The 22646-nt window shown below is 45.1% G+C and overlaps 1 protein-coding gene across 1 annotated transcript in view; it reads right to left on the bottom strand.

The window, feature by feature from the left end:
* Positions 1–484: 484 nt before the first annotated feature.
* Positions 485–22646, bottom strand: part of GRK7 (G protein-coupled receptor kinase 7) — a 30736-nt gene continuing 8574 nt past the window's right edge. The window contains exons 3-4 of the mRNA XM_014852074.3: positions 8587–8861; positions 485–1243 (exon numbers count right to left, since the gene is read on the bottom strand). Coding sequence (XP_014707560.1) covers positions 907–1243; positions 8587–8861 — 612 coding nt within the window. The 3' untranslated portion in view covers positions 485–906. The remainder of the gene's footprint in view (positions 1244–8586; positions 8862–22646) is intronic.

Here is a 22646-nt window from a genome sequence, read left to right as displayed (position 1 = left end):
CAACTATGTACCGGGGGGCTTTGGGGAGAAAAAGGAAAAAAGAAAATAAAATCTTTAAAAAAAATCTGGGGGTGGGAGTCACACATTAGTATTTTTTTAAAGATCCTTAGGTGATTTCAACGTCCAGCAAAGTTTAGGAACTGATGGCATAGGGAATTGCTGGTGTAAGAAACTTGTAACATATTACTTAAAGGACTGAACTTATGGAATACTCTAATTTGCAGACCTCATGTATATTTACATTTAAAACGCTTTCACGTTATAATGTAAATTATTTCAAAAAAATGAAAAACAGACTTTCATTACATTAAAAATTATTCTGTTATCTGAAATATTGCCAAAATATTACAATTCACTCCTTTTTAGGGGGAGGATATCAGGAACATTTATCTCCAGCTTCAAAATTCTTTTTATAAGTACAGAAGCAGAAGAAATAATGAAAGATGAAGGGAAGAAAGGATATAAACAAAGAAAAACTAACACGATTATTTACTAAGAATTGCAAATGGTCATTTTCTGAGTACACCACAAAGTTCCATTCTCTGTTCCTAGGACTTTGCGTAATTTTCAGAGACATGATGGTGGAGGCCTCATGCTTTTAGTTTATCAAAACAACCCTGAGTGTTCCTTTCCCCAGCCCTCAGTGAAACTGAGACTTTAGTCAGAAAGAAAGAGAAAAAGAAAGAAAGAGGGAAGGAAGGAAGGAAGAAAAAGAAAGAAAGAAAAGAAAGAGGGAGGAAGGGAGAGAAAGCATTTCCCAGTGAGCTCGCCTGTCCTTTGAACTGCTCCAGGTTGAAATGCCCCTCCTGATTGATCAGTCCTCACTCAACAGATTTTCATGTCTTAGGAACAGTCAAAGACTATGTCAGCTGAGACTCCTGTTGCCCATCTGATAGAGAGAACAATTTATAATAACAAACACACACCAGACTTGGATGAATTGCCCTCCTGACAACATGCGGGCCTGTTGGGGTCGTTCAATTCTTCAAACAGTCCCGTTTCTATAATCTCCTCCTGCCATGCTATGGGGACAGCACCTGTTGCAAATCTTTGGAAGAATGTCTTATCTTTGTCATCAAATTCGACCCCCCGAACCTCAGAGAAATCATCAATTTCATCGATGTCTTTGGCATAAACCACTGAAGGGTCTGGCACAAATGGGGGTTCAACTAGGCCGGCTTCCAGGCGAGGAAAGTTGATGGTTTTGAAGAAAGGGTGTTTCCTAGGATCATCGGACTTTTCTCTGTGAAGAAAGCAGATGGTCAGCCTGAGACACAATAACAAACCCAAATAGGAAATGTTCTAACCATACAAAGTGTGTAGCGTCCTTTTCCTATAATACATTTCATTTAATTGCAAAGACAATATAACATAAAGAATAATTTTGAAAAATAATAACTTTAAAAATTCCCCACAATTCCACCATACACAGACAGTAGCATTTCACTGTTTGTCGACAGCCTTCACAGGCAGATGTAATTTTCAAAGAGTCAAGTGATTGACATGACTTTTATTCTTGGTGTTTCATGGAAACATCTGGAAAATTCAGTGGGGCCAGAATCTGCTTGCCTGCACCTTCCAGTCATTGACTCTTGCTCTGTCCTTCAGGGTCACACAGAACAAGTGAAGCATGTCTCTTCCCACATGACCACCATTCACATTTTAAAAGCTAGCACTCATATCTCCTCACTCTTCATATGACATGGTTTTTAGGAGTCCCAACCCCCTCCTCCGATTGCCACAATAGTCTCTTTTTTTTTGGGTGAGGAAGATTGGCCCTGAGCTGACATCTGTTGCCAATCTTCCTCTTTTTGCTTGAAGAAGATTGTCACTGAGCTAACATCTGTGCCAATCTTCCTCTATTTTGTTTGTGGGATGCCACCATAGCATAGCTTGATGAGCAGTCTGTAGGTCCGCACCTGGGAGTCAAACCTGCAAACCCTGGGCTGCTGAAGCAGAGCGTGTGAACTTAACCACTATGCCACCAGGCTGGCCCCCACCATAGTCTTTAAAGACTTAAAAAAAAAAATCCATTAGTAATTTTTAGAGGCATCAATAAGCACACATTCAGTGCTCAAGACTATAGTTATTTGTTCTCAAGCCCTCCTTCCTTATGCTAGAAATTATTCTGATATTTACCTTAGAATAAGGGGAAAAGTGTATGTTCCCAACTTTGTAACCTCTTATATAAGTTATCTATTGCTATGTAACAAATTGCCCTAACATTTAGTGGCTAAAACAACAAACATTTATTATCTCACAGTTTCTGTGGATCAGGAATCTAGACACGCTTTACTGGGTGCCTCTGGCTCAAGGTATCTCATGAGGTTGCTGTAAAGCTGTTGGCCAGAGCTGTGATCTCCGCTGAAGCTTTGTGTTGAGGGGGAGGGAATCTTCTTCCAAGCTCACTTGTGGTTACTGCAAGCCTCCATCCCTCACCACGTGAGCCTCTCCACAGGGCTGCCTTGTTGCACCTGGCTTTCCCCAGAGCAAATGACGAGAGAGAGGGAGAGGAAGAGAGCCCAAGATGGAAGGCACAGTCTTTTTATTACGTAACACTGGAAATGACATCTCACTGCTTCTGCCGTATTCTATTTGTTAGAAGCAAGTCAACAAGTCCAGCTCATCCTTAAGACAAAGGGATTACACGAGGGTGTGGATGCCAAGAGGTGAGGATCTTTGGGGACCATAGCAGGGGTGGCCACCATGCACTTCTCTTGCTTCCTCTTAAGCCCAGGTTTTAAAGAAATAAAAAGGGGGCTGTTTTGTGGCACCAGATTCAAATGATTTTTTTCTTTTTCTTTTACATGAATAGATATGCTGGTCTGACTATGAAATGTCTTCCTTTTGGAAGGAGTCAGTTTCTGTCATAAATCAACCTTAATAAAAATTAATCACATTCATGGTCTTTCCTTTCACATTTTCCATTCCAGTTACCAAAAAGCTTTCTGAAAAGGACTGAAGACTTCCCTGATACATCTCCTTCAGAGAGTCCCCGCCATGTAAGATGATAACCACAGCAGACTCTGCCCAACAAGGTGACCAGACTCCAAACACAACAATGACATTCCGAATAAGAACAATGAGAAGAACTAACATTTATTCAGAGCTTACTCTCAGCTAACACAACATTAATCTCTTCATTTATGTTATCACATTTAACCATCACAACAGCCCTGTCTTTTAATTGTATTTTAAACTTCTTTTTAACCTCTTTACTTGCTTCTGCATTTATAAATGGCTGTGCAACTGAGAAAGCCAGAAAATACAGGTGAAGTTTTCAAAGGAAAAATTATAATTAAGTGTTATTATGGAAAAAAATTCACTTGGAGGCATCTGACATTCGGCTAATTCCCTGGTGGTGTTCTGTGATTTATTTATTTATTTATTTATTTATTTTTTGAGGAAGATTAGCCCTGAGCTAACTGCTGCCAATCCTCCTCTTTTTGCTGAGGAAGAGTGGCCCCGAGCTAACATCCATGCCCATCTTCCTCTACTTTCTATGTGGGACACCTACCACAGCATGGCTTTTGCCAAGCGGTGCCATGTCCGCACCCGGGATCCGACTCGGCGAACCCCAGGCCGCCGAAGCAGAACGTGCGAACTTAACTGCTGCGCCACCGGGCCGGCCCTGTTCTGTGATTTAGATCTACCCCCATGCAGAAAGACCCATCCAGGACTCCTTGGACCTTTCCCATTACGACCCAACTGAAAAGACAGGTATGGAGAGAGTTGCATCGTGAGATACTACAAAGTGTCTCTTTTCTTCCAAAAGCCACCAGATCTCCATCAGTAAAGGCAAAATGCAAGGCTGCCATCTATTAGAACCTGCTGACCAATGTCTGTGTTGTTTATGTTACGCAGAGTAAGAGCCTTGAGGGAGGGTTACTGAGATAAATTGAAGCTTCATGGATGGATTTTTGAAGTTTGGTTTATTGAGGTGTTATTTACCCAGCAACATTCATCATTTTCAAGGTATCAGATAGATTTTAAACATGGCAGAACAAGGATAGAGCTAGAATTCCAACCAAGCAGAATCAAGAATAAACCCTGGGCCTATGTATCTCAAAGAGAACAAACAAGCTGGAATGGGACCAGGTGCCACAAGGAAGGAGCTTGAACCAGCTGGATAGCTGCAGGCAGGCATGCACACTCTGTCCCAGAGGTCAAGAGGGCACCTTCAATTCAGTCTGAGTAGCTGTAACAAGGGAGAGTGCCCAGGGGCTTGGGAACCTCGGGAAACTTGCCAGGCCAGTCTTTACTTCAGCAGGAACGTCTCAAGCAACATCTCAAGCAACCAGGCCCGAATGGCCTTGGCTTGTCCATCAGAGATGGCCGACTACAGCCCTTTTGCAACTAGTTACAAAGGACAAGGGAACCATGGGCCACCCTGAGGTTTTCTTTGTGTTCCCAATACCGCCAACGAGAAGTTCCTGGAGGGCAGGACCCATGCCTTACGCCCTTTTCCAATAAATGTCTGCGGCTGCTGATGCTAACAACAAAAGACTAGGCTTTCCAAACTCCATTCCTTTTACTCTTGTGTCCGGGCCACCGCAAAGCTGATCACTTAGATCTTTTACGCTAATGACTCTCACCTCAGCTCTGTAATTAGAAATAGCACGAAGAGTATTTTACTCTCGAATCTCTCCCTAGCAGGGCTCTTTGGGCCATAATCATGCAGTGCACTTTGGACAAATGGCTATCGACGGAGGCAGCCTCTTTTGTAAGAGCCAAATAGGCAGCTGCAGGAAGTTTTCTCCTGCTTGGAGTGGAATGCATTTCCGAGCATTAACAGAGGCTCTTGTGTCACTGAATCCTACACAGAGGTTATAATGGCATTTCTTATAACACTTCATGAAGAAAAGATACCACCTACCCATTCATGAAGACCACAATGTGGCATTTGGTTGGCCAAGAATAGTGGGTATTGGCTTGAAATTGCGTGTCAGAGAAGCACTTAAGTCAGAGACATTTATGGTTCATTTGCTTTTGTTCTGCTGTGTTGACTGATCAGAATAAAACCGGCAAAAACACTTAAGTGGTCTTCATCTTTTATTTTATTAGAAAACACCATAGTTGACCCTATCTGGAGCCCCTGTGAGATGCTCAGAAAAGCTTTTGGCTGCTCCGCAAAATTAACTCACAGACCCACAAGGGCAAAGGAGGAAATCCTCTTCAGTGAGGTCAAAAGAAGGAGAAGGGTTTTAACTTATTTCAAATGCTTGTAAATGCAAGGGGCGGGGTGGGGAGCTGTGGGGGGGGCGGTGGTGGGGGGGGGGTGGTGGCAGTTGACCTCTGCTGTGTAAAGTCCTGTTTAGTTATTTGTTCGGCTTTGGAGGACACCCGATACATTAATCAAACGTTATCTTATTTGAATGAAGTTTTTAAAAATACAAAGAGCTGAAATGAAAACCTTGGAAGGTTTTCTCTTTCACTGAACAGCTGTTTTTTATATGCCTTTTCTTTAATGTTGTAAACAGTTTTATTCAAAACAGTCACAACAACAGATGCTTTATAAAAAGGTTCTGCTTGATGGAGCGGCTTCAAGCAATGATCCAGTGCCTTAAGGTGGCATTTTCCTGAAGAAGTTCGTCAGTATTTCATTTGACAGACCCAAAGTGTGCTTACAAAGTATTGAAATAGATTTTCAATCAAACGCACCAAGTGGGTGGTGTCCCCTTCAGGGAAGTTATCTAAGGAGGCTGTTCACTTCCCCCACTGCCTCTGTCACTGTTGGTTTTCTCTCTGATGCTCCCTGCCCTTGATAACCAGGTCGGTAAGATGGTCAGTGGTACCAGAGCTGGTTCTCCTCTCCTTCCTGGGCACACAGAGGATGTCACCAGCCAGCCCCCTCAACCCTGGGCAGGGCCGAAGGACTCATTCTGGACAACAGAAGTGTGTGTGGAGTGATGTGGGAAGTGGGTCACTTCCTGGCTGAGGTAATACAGAGCTCCCTAGTTCTCTGAGCTCTCTCTTCTCTTGCCACAGCAGCTGGAAGCCAATGGAGCCGTAAGAGGGAAGCAGCCCAGATCTCTGAGTCACTGCTCAGAAGAGAGAGAACTTGGAGAGCCGCTGGAGCCATAACGGATTTTGTGTGAATGAGATATAATCCTTTTGTTTTAAGCCAATGAGACTTTGGGATTTGCTTGTTATCATAACATGACCTATTCTGACCATACTAACACAACAACGTTGGAATCTACACAGGAAAATCAGTTTCACATTTTACTTCACATAATGTAGAGTTCCAGCTAATTTCAAAATACTCATTGTTAGTTTGGTTATCTGTCATGCTTGGAAAGTTATTACAAGTGGACTTTGATTCACTATTTTAAAAAATCAGGTCAAAACTTAAAAGCTTGCTTCCATACTCGAACATTTTGAGCTAAGGTAGCCCTGTTCTAGATCCTTCACTGGCAACTGCTTGGAAGATTCAGAGTCATTTGGTGGCTCAGTTCTAGTGTCATATTGAAAACCAGTCATCTTACTCTCTGGTTGTAGCTTTCATGTTTGTATAGATTTTTAGATTCTGAAAATTCAATTCAAGTAATTCAAGACATTCAAGCTCATAGTTTAGTCAAAATATTATCTATCTCCCTTAAAACAAAGTAATAATATTTGCTATCATTTATTCAATGATTCCTAACACACATTATATCTAACCTTACATACGTTACATCTAAACCTCAAAATATCCCACTGAATTAGTCAGGGCTCCCTGGAGAAACAGGACCACAGGATGTTGAAGGGCTCCAGGCTGTACCACGGTGGCATAAATATTATTTTGAGCTGAAGGCATTTGAGCATCAACAGACGAAGGTTTTGAACTCCCCTTATCTGCCTAAAAGCAGAGCTTCCCCGAAGAACTCAATTCATAAATCCTCCCCCTGGGAGTTTCACCGAGTTGAGAGGTTTGGAACCAGGGAAGACTGACTCTTATCACCAGTGACAGAAATCAGCACCACGCCCAAATAGACATTGTGACAAAACTATCATATTTTCCCATCTACTCTCCTGAGGGCCCATTTATCTTTCCTAAAAGTCATTTGTTCTCCTGTGAGGGCCCTTCCCTGCACCATTTCTGAGAAGTCATTTGTTTTCCTGTAAGTGCCCTCCCCCCGCTCCCCTATTAAAGTGGTATATAAGCCCCCAATTCTAACCACCTCCTGGTCACATTTTTCTGTGAACTCCTGTGTATGTATATGAATTAAAAATCTGTCTTTTTTTTCTTGCTAATGTGTCTTTTGTCACTTCAATTTGCAGGCCTCCATCCCTAAACATAAGGAGGTAGAAGGAAAATTTCTCCTCCCTGACAATATCTGTGTACGTATATGAGAGAGAGAGAGAGGGGGAGAGGGAGAGAGAGGGAGAGAGAGGGAGAGGTTTATTTTAAGGAATTGGCTCATGCGATTCTGGAGGCTTGGCATGTCCAAATCTGCAAGGTAGGCTGTAAGGCTGGAGACCCAGGGAAGAGTTGCAGTTCAAGTCCAAAGGCGGTTTGCTGGAGAATTCCCTCTTCACCCAGGGTGGCCAGTCTTTTTCTACCAAGGCCTTCAACTGACTGGATGAAGCCCATCCACATTATGAAGAATAACCTGCTTTACTCAAAGCCTACTCATTTATACGTTAATCTCACCTAAAAAGCACCAGTACAGAAACATCTAGAATGTTTGATCAAATATCTGAGTACTGTGGCCTAGTCAAGTTGACACATAAAATTAACCATCACCCCTTCCTGCCCCCCCATTTTATATATGAGGATATTGAGACTCAGAAAAAGTAATTCAGTTGCTTGAGGTAAAATGACCAGTACATAGCAGAGCTGGGATGTGATTCTAATCTGTGACTCTAAAACCCTTGGTTTTCTTCCGTGACACAGTCACCCACAGCCAAAGATCTTTTCACAGGTCATCTTTCACTTATTTTTTTCTTCTAAAATATCTTGATCTTATTAATCCATTGTAAGCAATAAAACTTGACTTTCCTCAAAACGAATTTCAACCATACTTAACATAGCTGACAGCACCATATGTACTTTCTAAATATCTGCTGACTGATATTTTACAGAGACGTTTAAAAGAGGCAGAATTTTCCAGAGCTATGACTATCAGTACTGATGGTTTTTATTTTAAGTTTTAATTTTATTCATTGTCGAGTACGTAATTTATTCAACATGTTCAAAATTCAAAAGATACTAAGGTTCTCTAGTGAAAATCCTCCTTTGCATTCCTGTCACTAGCTCCCAATTTCCCTTTATTAGAGGCAGCTAATCCTATATACGCCTTGTATACTCTGCTGGAAATATTCTATGCAACTATTTGAATTGTATCTTCTTTTTCTTCTTTTTTATGAATGCTGTTTTGCGCCTCAGTATTTCGTTTTAAAATGTATCCTGGAGGATTTTCCGTATCAAGTGCTCATAGTGTTTGAAAGCACTGGAAATACCAAACCATATAATATGCAAATAATAATAGGAAAATAATACTACTACTCAATCCCAAGGCTTTGTCACTGACTCAAAGTGTTTTCCCAATCCCTGTGGACAATGCTAACATCACCAATCACCTCCGTTATCCAGAAGCTTACCTGCTTCCTAAGCGTTGCTCTGGTTTCTTAGCCAAGAAGAGTCGGCAGATATCTTTTGCTTCCTCTGTGAAGTTATCATGTTGGAATGCGACCTCCTCTTTCAGGGTTCTTTGCTTTAAATCCTCTTTACTGACTTTTTCCTTGTAATCTTTGAACGGTGTTCGTCCAGCAACCATTTCATAAATACTGCATCCCATTGCAAACCAGTCCACAGGATAGGAATAGCTTACTTTTTCCATCAGGATTTCAGGAGCCATATAGCCATTGGTTCCAGCCTGTAACACCCCAAACAAAAACCAAAAGAGATCAAAAACATGAATGGGAGGGTAACAGATGCTGCTGATTGCCTACTCAATACCCATTCTCCTTTTCTTACTTTGTTAAGGGAATATGAATTTATTTGGGGTGGCAATGTATCTAACTTAGTCTATTCCCTGCTTTCCCAGCAGCCTCTGGTGCAGTCAGGGCAGGCCATGTGATCCATTCTGGCCAATGAGACAGAAAGAGGATTTGGCTGGAGGGCATTATAAAAGGGACAGATGTGGCTGCTCTCGAAGTGGGAAAATCACACAGCCTCTCTTAGTTTCAGCACCTCATCTTTAAGGTGAAAAGTGCAAGTGGCTGTCTCTAAGATTCCCTAAGCTCTGCCTATTTCATTCACAGATTAATTAGATGCACGATTTTTTAAAGGTTGAGCACTTTATTGCTAATATTGATGTTCACATAATATTATCTAGTCTATGATGTTGCTTACTCTATTTGCTATGTAATGATATTACTATCACACATCTCTGCCTGCAAAAATGCACACTGTCATTTTAATCTAGAAAGTCTCCACATGAAACTTCATTTAACACGCATGACTACATATTGCAGCCCCTCTTCTACTGACAATATATGCCAAATGACCACTGGGTTAAAATATATATATATATATATATATATATGTAAAATACATATATAACATAAAATTTGCCATCGTAATCATTTTTAAGTGTACAGTTTAATTAAGTGCATTCACATTGTTGTGCAACCAATCTCCAGAATTCTTTTCATCCTGTAAGACTGAAACTCTGTTCCCATTAAACAACAACTCCCCATTGCCCCCGCTCCCCAGCCCTGGCAACCACCATTCTACTTTTTGTCTCTATGAATTTGACTACTCTAGGAACCTCATATAAGTGGAATCATGCAGTATTTGTCTTTTTTGACTGTGTGTGATTTTAATACACTCATTCATTTAACAACTATTTAATGAATACCTACAACATACCAAGTATAAACTTACATCATAATATGTTTTCACAAAAATTAAGCTGCTTTTGGTTAAAGTATAATGTATACCCTCTGCAGCAATTAAAAATACAAACAAAGAGAACAGCCTAGAGTGACAATAAGCTTCTATTAGTACATAAAAATGATAATGATAATATAAATTATTGGTAGAGTTGTGAGAAACGGTTGTGCTCTGTAAACTGCCTCAGACTTCCAGGAGAGCAGTAAGACGTGGAGCAACAGAAAATAAGGACCAGTTACTTAACTTTGGAGTATATACCTCAAAGAAAGGATTCCAAAGAAAGAAAAAGGACTCTATATCGAGATGGTCATAGCTCCATTATTCACAATGGTCATAAGCTGGAAACATCCAGATGCCCATAAGTAAAGACAATAGACCAGAGTTTATTGTTAATACTACAAATTTATATATGTAATGGGTTTCACACATTGCTTACAAATATGCATTTCAGTACAGCAAAAATGGTTGGAAAGAGTTTTTAGCTGTTAATTAGGTGATCTTTTTCTGTCTAATTGCTTAAGTATATGTTTTTTATGTGCACAGTGTGTGTAATGCCTTAGGAATATTAAATTTCATGGATAATTTTTACATGGATAACAACAACGAAGAAAATAAATGACTCAAGACCCAACGAAGAGTAATTGGCCTGTGCAAGAAGATTCTGGAAGTGACCGGGGTCTGACAGGCTGGGCATGAGTCAGTGTGGCATTGCTGTTTTCATAGAACCTGGTATATAATTTGGATGACCATATGTTCCGGTTTGCCTGGGACAGTCCCGGTTTACATCTGTTGTCCTGATGTCTTGTCCGGTTTTGCATCTGCCCAGACAAAAGGGTTCTGTAGGCTCCTCGGAAGCCCAGGATATAGACTTACTCATCTTCGTTTGCAAACCAGGTACTGACCACAGGGCCTCACTTAGTGCATGCCCAACAAAACAACAGTAAAGATGGTAACGAGATGTTTTCTGTTCACTATCCAACAAATATTTATTGAGCTGCGTCCTGCAGTGAGTTCTAGGGACACCAAAACATGTAAGGCCCGGACCCTGCTCTTGAGGATTTATAGGCTGGTGGAGACAGACAGGTCAAAAGGTTGATTCAGTAAAGTAGGATAAATGCCAGAATGGGAGTGCTAAACAAGCACAGGGAGGCCAGAGTGGGGGGTGTGTGTGTGTTCACTGAAGAGCGAAGGCTGAGCTGAGACATGTGGGAAGAATCTGTCTCATAGAGAAGACTATCCAGGTAATGAGCATGTGCAAGAGATGGAGTCAGAAAAAATGTGGGGCGTTCGGGAACTTTAAAGAATTTGGTATTTCTGGAATTTAAGATCTGTGGGATGCAATAGTGGGAGGGGAGACTGGTGGGGCAGACAGGGATGAGACTGAGAAACGCTGTATGCCAAGGTAGAAAAGTCCATCCCCAGACTCCCTTTTCCCTTGTATCCCTCTACTACGGAGGCCAAAGGCTGAGTACTCCACCTCCAGCCTCCTGTGCACCCAGGTGGCCACACGATGTGAGTTTTATTTGAGAGGTGTGCAAGGCAAAGGTGCTGAGGGTGGGCAAAAAGGGAAGTGAGCTTACCTGGAAATACACAAAAGATATAAGACAGATTAATGGGTCAATAGAGGGATGAATAGAGGAGCAGACACCCAATAAAGCGAATCTACTAAAACGTTAATAATATACAATGGAAGAGTGTTTGGCCATAAAAAGGAATGAAGTGCTGATACACGCCACAACATAGATGACCCCTGAAAACATGATGCTGAGTGAAAGAAGCCAGTCACAAAAGACTACTTATTGTATGATTCCGTTTATATGCAATGCCCAAAATAGGCAATTCCACAGAGCCAGAAAGCAGATTTGAGGTTGCTTAGGGCTGGGAGAGGCAGAATGGAAGTGACCGCTAAAGGGTATGCGGTTTCTTTTGCGAGTGAATAAAATATTCTAAAATTGTGATAATGTTTGCATGTCTCTGTGAATATAGTGAAAACTACTGAATTGTACACTTTAAATGGGTCAATTTTCTGGTATTTAAATTATATCTCAATAAAACTGATTAAAATGTCAATGTCAACTCTAGGTAGTGGATATACAGGTGCCCACTGTGAAATTCTTTCAACTTTCCTGTATATTTGAAAGTTTCGGTATAGAATGTTGAGGGAAAAAGGAGTGAGGGAAGTGGGGGTGATGCCAGGCACAAGAGACTCTTCAGGAAGGGTCACAAGGAGGAACCAGAGGAGAGAGCAGCTGGGGCGAATCTAGCTGCCTAGCTGCCTCCCATCTCCCATTTCCATTAGTCAAGATTACCCCAAAGCTAACTTGTCTATATTTCCAGATACGGCATCCAGACCCTCAGCAGCTCCTGGAAACCAGGTCCCGCATCCCACAGTGTGATATTTCAACCAATTCTGAAAGTGCGGGAGCAAGCCAGCCTAGAAGTGGTGCCCACAGGGCGCCGTCCGAGAGAGAAGGAGGCAGTGGAGGACTATAAGAATGTGTGTGAGGGCTCAGGTCTGCGGCCCAGGAAAGCAACCTTATGAAATCTCTCCAGGAGGGACTTTGCGTGGGGCTCTTTCTTCCACAGTGCTGGCTACTTACTGGCCTCTCAATCCAGAAACCAGCAGCTATCGGCACTGGGAAATTTTCTCATTTCTTTGATCATTTTCTCCCTTCCGTTTTCTTTCCTCTCTGTTTTTGAGAATCCTGAATTTATCCTTTACATTTCTTATCTTGTGCTCCTATTTTCCATCTCTTTGTCTTTTATCATTCTTTTTCTGAGAGACTTCCTGTATTTTTCCTTCCAACTCTTTTATTTTTTTTTTAAAAGTGTTTTATTATGGGAAATTTCAAACATATAAAAAAGAAGAGAGACTAGAATAGTAAACCCAGGGAACGCTACACGCAGCTTCAACAATCATCAACACACGCCAGCCTTGTTTCATCCGTGTCCCCAGCGCCGCCCATTGCCCCACACTATCCTTAGACATCGTATCATTTGCATTTCACTACAAATCTCTAAAAGATAAAGTCACTTAAAACCAGCAAACAAAATCAAAACATTACCATTATCTCACTTTAAAAATAACAACAATTCTTTAATATTATCAAATATCTGCACGCGTTTACACTTTTTCAATTGTCCTATAAACCTTTCCTCTAGACAGTTTGTTTAAATTTGGATCCACACAGGCTTCATGCCATGTGATTGACTGACATGTCTCTTAAATCTCTGTGAATATGTAAGTTCCTCCTCTGCAAGCTTTTATTTTTTGGAAAAAATTGGCTAAACTGTAGAGTTTCCCACAGTCAAAGTTTGTTGACTGCATCCCTGTGGTGTCATTTTATTTATTTATTTATTTATTAGGAAGATTAGCCCTGAGCTAACTGCTGCCAATCCTCCTCTTCTTGCTGAGGAAGACTGGCTCTGAGCTAACATTGTGCCCATCTTCCTCTACTTTATATGTGGAACGCCTACCACAGCACGGCTTGACAAGCGGTGCCATGTCCGCACCCTGGATCCGAACCGGTGAACCCCCGGCCGCTGAAGCAGAACATGCGCACTTTACCACTGTGCCACCGGGCCGGCCCCTCTGTGGTGTCATTTTATATGTTCCTCTGTTCTTTGTGTTTCCTGTAAATTGATGGCTAAACCTACAGGCTTAACCCTTCTTTTGAACATCTCCTTTCTGCAAATGTTTTTTTACTAACATACAATTAACATAGAATAATGTGCACAGATCTTAGATATTTAGTTCAATAAATTTTAACAATTGAATATACTCATGTAAATACCACCCAAACAAGAAATAGAACATTTCCATCCACCCAGCAAGTTCCCTTGTGCCCTTTTCTAGTCTATTCTCCTCCTCGCTTCCCAGGCAAGCACTTTCTGATTTCTGTCACCGCAGATCACTTCTGTCTGCTCTTGGATTTCATGTAAATCGAATTGTATGGTAGATATTCTTTTGTGTGTGACTCTTTTTTTTTAACATAATGTTTTTGAGACTTATCCATGTTGTTCTGCAAACATATTTATGTATCTTTTATTTCCAAATGTCCTTGGTCTTCTCAGAATGTTCTTTATTTCATAGCAGCTGTTCTTGTTTCATGGATGTAATACCTTCTCTTAAATCTCAAAAGATATTAACTATAGGTTTTAAAAAATATTCTTGGGCCAGCCTTGGTGGCCTAGTGGTTAAGTTCGGTGCGCTCTGCTTTGGCAGCCTGAGTTCAGTTCCGGGGCAAGGACCTACACCACTCGTCTGTCAGTGGCCATGCTATGGTGGAAAAAGAGAAAGATTGGCAATGGATGTTAGCACAGGGTGAATCTTCCTCAGCAAAAAAAAAAAAGAAAAAAGAGAAAAGTTCTCTTCTACACCTTGCAATGTTCCTGTTTTCTACAAGTTTCTTTCTTTTGTTTGTTTTGGCATTGTCTGTCATTTTGGAGGGTTTTTTTTCAAGTGACACATGGTCTTTGACTATTTGTTCATGTTTAAGAATGTAACACCAAAAGTGAAAGAAGCTTGTCAACTGAGGGGCTTCACTGGAGGACGATCCTGCACAGCCATTTCCCTGGGGCCCCTACCTGTGAGTATCTGTAGACTTTTTCTGTTAGGCTGCTCAGCTTCCCCAGAGAGATCCTCCAATACCCCACCTGAGAGGTGTTGGCTGCTGGCCCTCATTCTGGAAGCCGAGGCGGGAAGGGGCTGAGGTCTCCCTGTATGTAGTGTTTCACTCTCCGCCACTCTCACTTGGCTCTGTGTTCCGGGGTCCCACACTCCCTGGTTCCATCTCTTCTGCCGGGTGGGACAGGCAGGAAGAAAGACTACAAATAGCCTCCAGCTGCAGTTCAGACGGTGAGGATCGGGAAGTTCCGCTCGGCAGCGTTTACTAGGAGTTTGCTCCGTGTGTGGCACCCTTCCAATGAGCAGATTTCAGAGGTGAGTGACTGTGAGGATTAAAATTGCTAACCAGGACCCTGGATAAACCTCAGACCCTCAGTAGAAGGTGCAGGATGAAAGTAGAGAACATGCCTGTCTGGGACAAAGGACTGTGAGATGCTTGCTGGGAGAAAAATTGGAAATAACAATGGACAATACTCACTGAGTGCTTATTACATGCTAAACATTTTCTTAAGTGCTTTCCCTGAATTTCTCATTTAATCTTTATGATAACCCTATAAGATAGAGACCACTTTACCCCCCATTTTGCAGATTAAAAAACTCAACTGCAGAGAGGTTAAATCTTGCCCAAGGTCACCCATCCAAGATCCACACACCGGCCTGCACTTGGCACCACTAGTGGCCTCATACTATCTGTGCAAGTAGGGGAGGGGGGGCTTTCTTACTCCCCCAAGATCCCTTCAGGCTTTCTTTTCTCCTTAGCGTCCCCTCCTTCCCTCTCCACGGCTGTCAAGTACTAAGTCCTCATCCTGGTCCATTCCTGCTTCAGCTGCTTCCCTTCCCCTTTCCCAACAAATTCTCCATTTTTTGCTCATCAGGCTGCCTGGGCTGCTCCACACCACACAGGTGGCTGGGAGGTGGGGACCAGACCTTCAGCTATGCCCTGGGGCCACCCTGCTCCCTCCCCAAGGAAATAAATGAAGAATTGGCCTGCTGTCTTTATGCTCTATAGCTCTCTGGTGTAGTGGAAAGAGCACGAGACAGCATGCAGGGTAGCCATAAATTCATTCCAAATAATTCTCAGGACTAAATTTACCTTTTGGTCCTAAAGACAGAAAATGTCAGTGATGGAATTTAGAAGGGCACCTCCTCCTTGACGAGTGGAGGTATTTCACAGAGGAGAAGAATGGAATTAGAGGCGCACGCCAGAGTCTAAGCACCCAAATTCCATTGCAGCCTCCAGCTGAAAAAATTAATTGCCTGGCCTTTATGCCATTTGTCTTCCGCATGTGAAATGCCTCCTCAGAGCGGGGTGGGAGGAGAGACCAGACCAAGCAGCATGGGGCAGGGTCCAACCACGCAGACCTCTTGCGGCTGGGTTTAACGCCTGCAGTTACAAAGGGCCCCCGCACACCAGTCTCTGTGTCATCAAAACAGTCACTTTCTGTCCGTGTGACCGGCACTGCCACTGCCAGGGCTGTGGGGATCACCCGAGTGTCAGCAGCAATGGAGCTCTCGCTGGAGGTTTTTGTGCGTGGTTTACCTTTTTTAAAAAAATTTTTTTCTTCATTTTGTTTTGCTTTTGGTTTTATAGTGCCCTTTGGCGGCCCACACAGTCAACACCTGGTCAGGCAGAGTACACCCAGCATGGCAGGTGTCAAGCATCAGACAGCACAGCATTTAGGGAGCCAGGGAGGCCCCCCCCGCAACCCACTGCCCCCGGGAGGCAGCAAGAGGTCCATCTACCACAGTCATCACATGTGGCTTACTTGGTCCCATCAGGGCCACCTGTCCCCTACAGGTACCAGACCTTGAGGAAGGTGGACACCCTAATGTGGGATCAGGATCAGAGCCAGCTTGTGGGGACCTGCGCAGACACCCCCTCCATCGCTCCTGCTGTTGATGCTGGCTTCTGCTGGCCCTGTCATTGTTGTCACTCTCACCCCTGGGTCCATAAGAGCTGAGTAGCAGGGCCCGGGGCCGGGGGGAGGATTCTGGACTCTGAGTAGTTCCAGTGTGGCTCTGGACAGAAGGGGACTGTGGCCTTGGCAGTGATGAGAACAGCGAGGGGCCTGCCAGTGGGGCTGAGAAGGCACGGTTCACATCTTAATAGTTTCACATGTCCATGAAGAAGTGTACGTGTGTGTATGCATGTGCATGCGTGCGTGTGCACATGCAGGTCCTTCAAGGTCAAGGTCATGAGTAAACCTCCAGCTCCCACTGCATCTGAAAAGCTGGCAACCTTCAATTCCATCATTAGAAGAAACGCTGGTGTCTTGTCTCTGGTGTGGCCAGGCCCGGCTGGATTTGATGACCCGAGCAGGAGAAAGAGGAAGAAAAGGAAGCTCTCTGCACTTCCTGGAGGCGACGGCCCAGCAAACCGGCCCTAGGAGCAAGCAAGACACTGCCCGCGGGTGCCTCTTCCCCCCAGCTCATCACAAACCAGATCCACTCGACAGCACAATCCAAACAGAAGAAGGAATCAGAATGTACATCTTTTGTTTGCCGTGGCAGGAGAACTGTTGAGCAGAGGAAAAAAACAAGCTGAGCTTAGCGCTATCAGCTCTTTCCTGGGGCTCGCTCCTTCCTTCCTCCGAGGGGGGCCTGGCCGCTTTGTTCTCGTTCCCAGCTGCTCCTCTGCGCCTTTAAGCGGTGGCCTTTGCAGACCTCAGAGGAATGTGCCCGAGACCCCGGGAGACTTAGCTCCGAGGCTCCGCCTGCCCGCATGCTCGGCCCCAGGCTGCAGCCTCCACCAGGGCCTGCTTTTGCTCCTCTGCCAGCCACTTCCTGGGCGGGGAGCACAGCCTCACCCGAGGTGGTGTCCTGCTTTCTCTGACACTCCCGGGAGGACACCCGTTTCAGAGAGGATCCAAACGGGGATCCAAAACGGGGGTCCCTGCAATAATGCTTTCTGCAGCTCTACAGTCTGGCATCAGTCTGCTGTGGTTCGCTTTTCAGCTCTACCAATTATTAGCTGGTCACCCTCGTCCAGTAACTCAACCTCTCTGAGCTTCACAGCTCTTGCCTCACAGGATGGTGATGAAGATTAAAGCGAATACCTCACACATAGCAGGCCCTTGGTAGGTGTGAGCAACCATGATGAGCAAGCCTGGTTCTGGGTCTCAGGCAGGGCAGCCACACAAGAAGAAAAACCTAGAAGCCTCTTAGGCTCTATCAGATTGAAGATGGGCCTGGCACATTGTCAGAGATCGACAGTTGTGATTCTTCCACTGGGGAGCGTTGGTTGGTGGTTTCATGTTCTGTGAATCTATCAGCAGTGGGCTGAGGCGTATTTTCCACGGTGTCTCTAAGATGCTCAGGATAAAACCACAAGCGAAGCTCCACGCGCCTCTTGGCTCAGCCCAGAGGTGAGCTGCGCCCTTGCCCACTCGGCTGCAGCCTTGGGGTCCTCTGGTCCCTGTGCCTCTCAGAGAACAAAGCACAGCTGCGAAGGTCATTTGAGTAGATACAGTGCCTGTCAGGTGAAGTGGAAACAATGCAACAGTGGGCATTGTCATTGAAGGTCTTGCGCTTGGCTTCTTGTCGAATAATGATAGCAATCATTTCTTGAGGGCTTACCAAGTGGCTGACCCCCTGTTAGGCATTTATCTACCTTGTTTCTTAATCCTCTCATCAAGCCTAAGAGGCAGGCCGTATTAACCAGGCTCAGAGAAGAGGCATGACTTGCCTGGGGTCAAGTGCAATTAGAAAATGCTATTCACATGGCTGGGTACATATAACACAGGCTGACTCTCAGTCCTCACTGTCCCCATGGCTAGGCGTCCCAAATGAGGGGTCAGCCTGCACTTCTGAACAGAGCAGCCACAGTAAGTGGCAGAACCAGGGTCGGCACACTCACACTCCTTCCATCTCGTTGATCCTGAGGACCACATTTCATCACCTGCACTTGATCTGAATGGATGCTCTGAGCTTCCAACGTGTGTCTGTAACAAATTAGATGTTGCAGCAAACTTTTGGTCCCTGGATTGCGTCATCTTGCATGCTGTGCCCTGCAGACCTCCTGGCTCTCTCTCCCTACTCCCACATCTCACTAGACCATACGCCGTCCACCCAGTTCCCAGACCCTCTGCCTCACTCCCCTCCTTTCTACCCTCACCCAACCCCCTCATCCTGCTTGTCCTTCCAAGGCTGATCTTGTCACTTCCCTGCCTGAAAGCATTCAATGGCTCCCTAGCGCTCCTGGCATCAGGTTCAAATGGCCTTGTCCCCTCCAGCCCCCAGAGTCTGACAACTCTCTACACTCTCCAGTCGTACCTTTGTCACCCCTCCCACCCTGTGACTCCACACTCCAGGCAGCTGCAGAGCCACTCCACTCTGTGACCGAACCCCACGCCCCTCGATCCAGGCTTTTCCGGGGCCAGGGTTTTTCAACCACGGCACTACGGATGTCGTGGGCCAGATCATTCTTGCGGCGGGGGCCTGCGCTGTGCATTGTAAGATGTTAGCAGTATCCCTGGCCACTACCCGCTACATGCCAGCAGCATTTCCCCAGTGAAGACAGCCAAAAATGTCTCCAGACATTGCCAAAAGTCCCCTGGGGGCCCAAATTGTCCTCAGTTGAGGAGCCCTGACCTCTGATGGTGCCTGTGCCTGGCCCACTGTGCTCCCTCCTCAGCTGCCTGGCTTCTGTTTACCTTGTCAGTCTCCTCTTGGTTATCATTTCCTCCTGGAAGCCCTTCCTGACCCCATGACCCCATATTGGGCCAGGTGTCCTTCCTATGCCCCCAACTCGGACAGCCCTCGCCACACTGTATTGTCACTGCTCTTTCCTTGTTGGTCTCTTCTCCGTCCGGGGGCTTCCTGAAGGCAGGTTCCCTACTGTACTCAGGGCCCAAGTCTGTTCCTGCCACACAACCTCTCCTAATAAATCACCCTTGACAGCCCCTCTCCCTTACGCATATCAAATCGTCACTGAGGCCTATTCATTCTGAAATCTCTCCCGTTTGCCCATGGTGTTCCGGCTCCACCTCCTACTCTGTGGGCTGAGCTGCCACCATCTCTCACCTGGATTACAAATGGCCACAGTCCACCTGAATCCCCTCTGATCTGGTCTCACTTCAGACGGAGGAAGTTTTTCAAAACAGAATTCTAAGCACGTTGCCCCCTTGGTTAAATCCTTTCAAAGGCTTTTTTTTCTTAAGCAAAAAGCCGAAGTCCTTACCACAGCCTGTAATGCAGGTGTGGTCTGGCCCTGCCACCCCTCTGGCTTCATTTGAACCACTTTTCCTCTTGCTTTGTGCTTTTCATCTCCCCTAAAGCAGCAGCTACTGTGCACTGGCTGCTCCCATTGCCTGACCTGCTGTGCCCCTCCTGGAGTGGCAGCCGGGGTACTCTGCCCAGATCCCCTCTTCAGGGTCGCAGCCTCCACTCCTCACCTGCTGGGACCAGGGTCGGCCTCCAGTGCGGTGGAACAGGGCCCTGTGCTCAGAAGCAGCCCTGTGCTGGGGTTTCATGCTGTGTGGAGGCTGTCTTGACAAATTTTTGCATTTGTATTTCATAAGTTAAGTCCAGTGAGACGATATTGCCTGTGCCCAGGTCTTGGAGCCTCGGCTCACACACAGTCCTGTCTCCCGTTACCTTCCTGCCTCCCAGCAATGGGTCCTTGGCTGTCTGCTCCCCTGTCTCTGCTCAGCAACTGTTGCTATCTGGTGTCCCGCTGGGAGCCTGGACTGGGATGCAGGGAGGGTTGGGGTCAGACACGTGCTTTCTCAGGTCCAGTTGTGGGGTGGGGCCCCGGGTGTCTCTGAGGGTCTCCATTCACCCCTCCTGTGTCCCCGAGCCTGAGGGAGTGGGATATTAAACAGCAATTAAAAAAACACCAGGACTTGTTGAAAGATTGAGCATGGAAGAAAAGAGACACTTTTTCCTGATATTTGAATAAGGGGTCCTGCATTCTCACTTTGCAATGAGCCCTGAAGATTATGTAGCCAGGCCAGGCTGGGACTGTTGACTGCTGGTAGCTCACAGCTGCCCCCATCCCCAAGCACCGCCCTGTGCAACAGGGAGCCGCCTCGCCCGAGCTACCCCTTCTGGCAGCTAGCCAAGGCTACTGACTGGCTCCTGGAGGGGCACAAAAGCCCAGACCCCACCTCGATTTGGGCCATCCCAACTCCAGAGCTAGCTGAAGGATTAACTGAGGTCTTAGCTCTGCCTCACCATGGGTCAGCTCCTCCCTCCGCCCAACCCTGCCTTCCTCAGGCACGTATCTCGCGAGAGTGCTCCCTAATGAATCTCCCGCACGCACGTCTGTCTCCGAGTCTTTTTCTAGGGAAACCAACCTACGCCCCTACCCCAGCTACTTTGTTGAGTGAACTCCCATCTGTCCTTCTGATATCAAGTGAGTTGTATTTCCTCTGTGCTTAACTCTCGGATCCTCACACATTAAGTCAGATCCTCTTTGGAGAGCCCCATGGACCACATCTTCACAGCATTTATCATAATTGAAATTTTACATTCATCTGAGTGATTGTGAAGTGCTACTTCCCCCACTAGACTATCAGCTCCATGAAGGCAGGAAATCATGTCCATTTTTGCTCATTGTTCTATCCTTCATGTTGAGCACAGTTCTGGCACCTGGGAAATGCTCAAATGAATCTACGTGGAATGAATGATGAGTGAATAAATGAATGACTGTCTTTTGAATGAAGGAATGTTAAAAATAATTCCAAGACTGTCATGAATATTTTTGAATTCCCTTCATAGTGGTAAATACTTTGAAGACGGATTTCAAGTTTTAGTAGTGGTCCAAAGTTACTAGGAACTAAATTTAGTTAATGATGGTGGTTATAATTTTGGTGAGACCAGTGTGTGACCATGAAGTAACCAGGATGCCTCTACTGTGTGGCTCTGAAACTGGTTCTCAGAAGTAAATTCTCAAAGAGAAAAAATTCTGGAGCAGGGTCATAGTGGTTGTGCCGTATATAGGTATTAACATCCAGTGAAAGACATTCAGAGATCTTTTTTTTTTTTTGAGGAAGATTAGCCCTGAGCTAACATTCGCTGCCAATCCTCCTCTTTTTGCTGAGGAAGACTGGCCCTAAGCTAACATCCATGCCCATCCTCCTCCACTTTATATGCAGGACGCCTCCCACAGAATGGCTTGCCAAGCGGTGCCATGTCTGCATTCAGGATCCGAACCAGCGAACCCAGGGCCGCCAAAGCAGAACGTGCATATGCACTTAACCGCTGTGCCACCGGGCCGGCCCCCAGAGACCTTTTAAAAATTACTTATTCAGTGTGTCTCTAGCGTTACAATAGAGGCTTCAAAACAAATATAATGCCCAAACTCTGTCACCCATTATCCCTCTGAATGTGAGGACTTGGTCAGAAGCTTCAGGACAGGACAAGGTAGCTATGTTACAAGCTTTTGGGATGCGGTTCTAATTTCATTCCCATTCCTGACAAAACAGCAAGTTTTAAGGACTCATGTTCCATAAAATCGGAAGGTCACTGTTCTCCACATAGAATGCTGGAACTGAGAAATCCCAGCATGAGCCCCACTGCCCAATTTTCCTATGACGTGTTTCTGGAGTCTCTAAGAAGTGATATGAGCTAGTTTTATTGTGCACACATAGACGTCAGCTGAGACCAGGCAGGAGGGCTTATCTCACGCTTTAAAGGTGGATGCAGACAGTGGCTGGACCACATTTAATTATACGGTGCCCAGCGTGGGAGGCTGGCTCTGAGACGTTAGTCACCTCGCTCCTTTTGCGTAGGCTGGAATGCTCCTTTTCTGAACTCTTGGCTCTGTCAGAGGTTCAGCTAGACTTGTGGTTGGTGTCCATATCAGACCAGACTGAGGAAGATACGCTAATGTTATCACATGCTGTTATTCCGTCTGAGTTGTACTGGGTGGGGAGCCTTTTAAAGCATTAAAAACCATAGGCCATATTCTATCCTATTTGTGACCTTCACAAGGTGGAGTCAAAACAGTAAGTGCTCTTGAATCTGACGTACCTGGGTTCACAGCACATACTGGCAATGTGACTTTGTGTGGGTAACTTACCCTCTCTGATTCTCAATTTCTCCATCTGTAAAATGGGGCTAATAACAGTCCCGACATCGTAGAATCTTTTTGAAGAGGATCTAGATCTCATCACCCCTTGATTAAGGGGTCAG

Source organism: Equus asinus, chromosome 21, assembly GCF_041296235.1.
Source record: "Equus asinus isolate D_3611 breed Donkey chromosome 21, EquAss-T2T_v2, whole genome shotgun sequence".
In the NCBI taxonomy this organism is placed as follows: domain Eukaryota; kingdom Metazoa; phylum Chordata; class Mammalia; order Perissodactyla; family Equidae; genus Equus; species Equus asinus.
The sequence above is the reverse complement of the archived record's forward strand: the minus strand, read 5'-3'. Positions and strand labels throughout refer to the sequence as shown.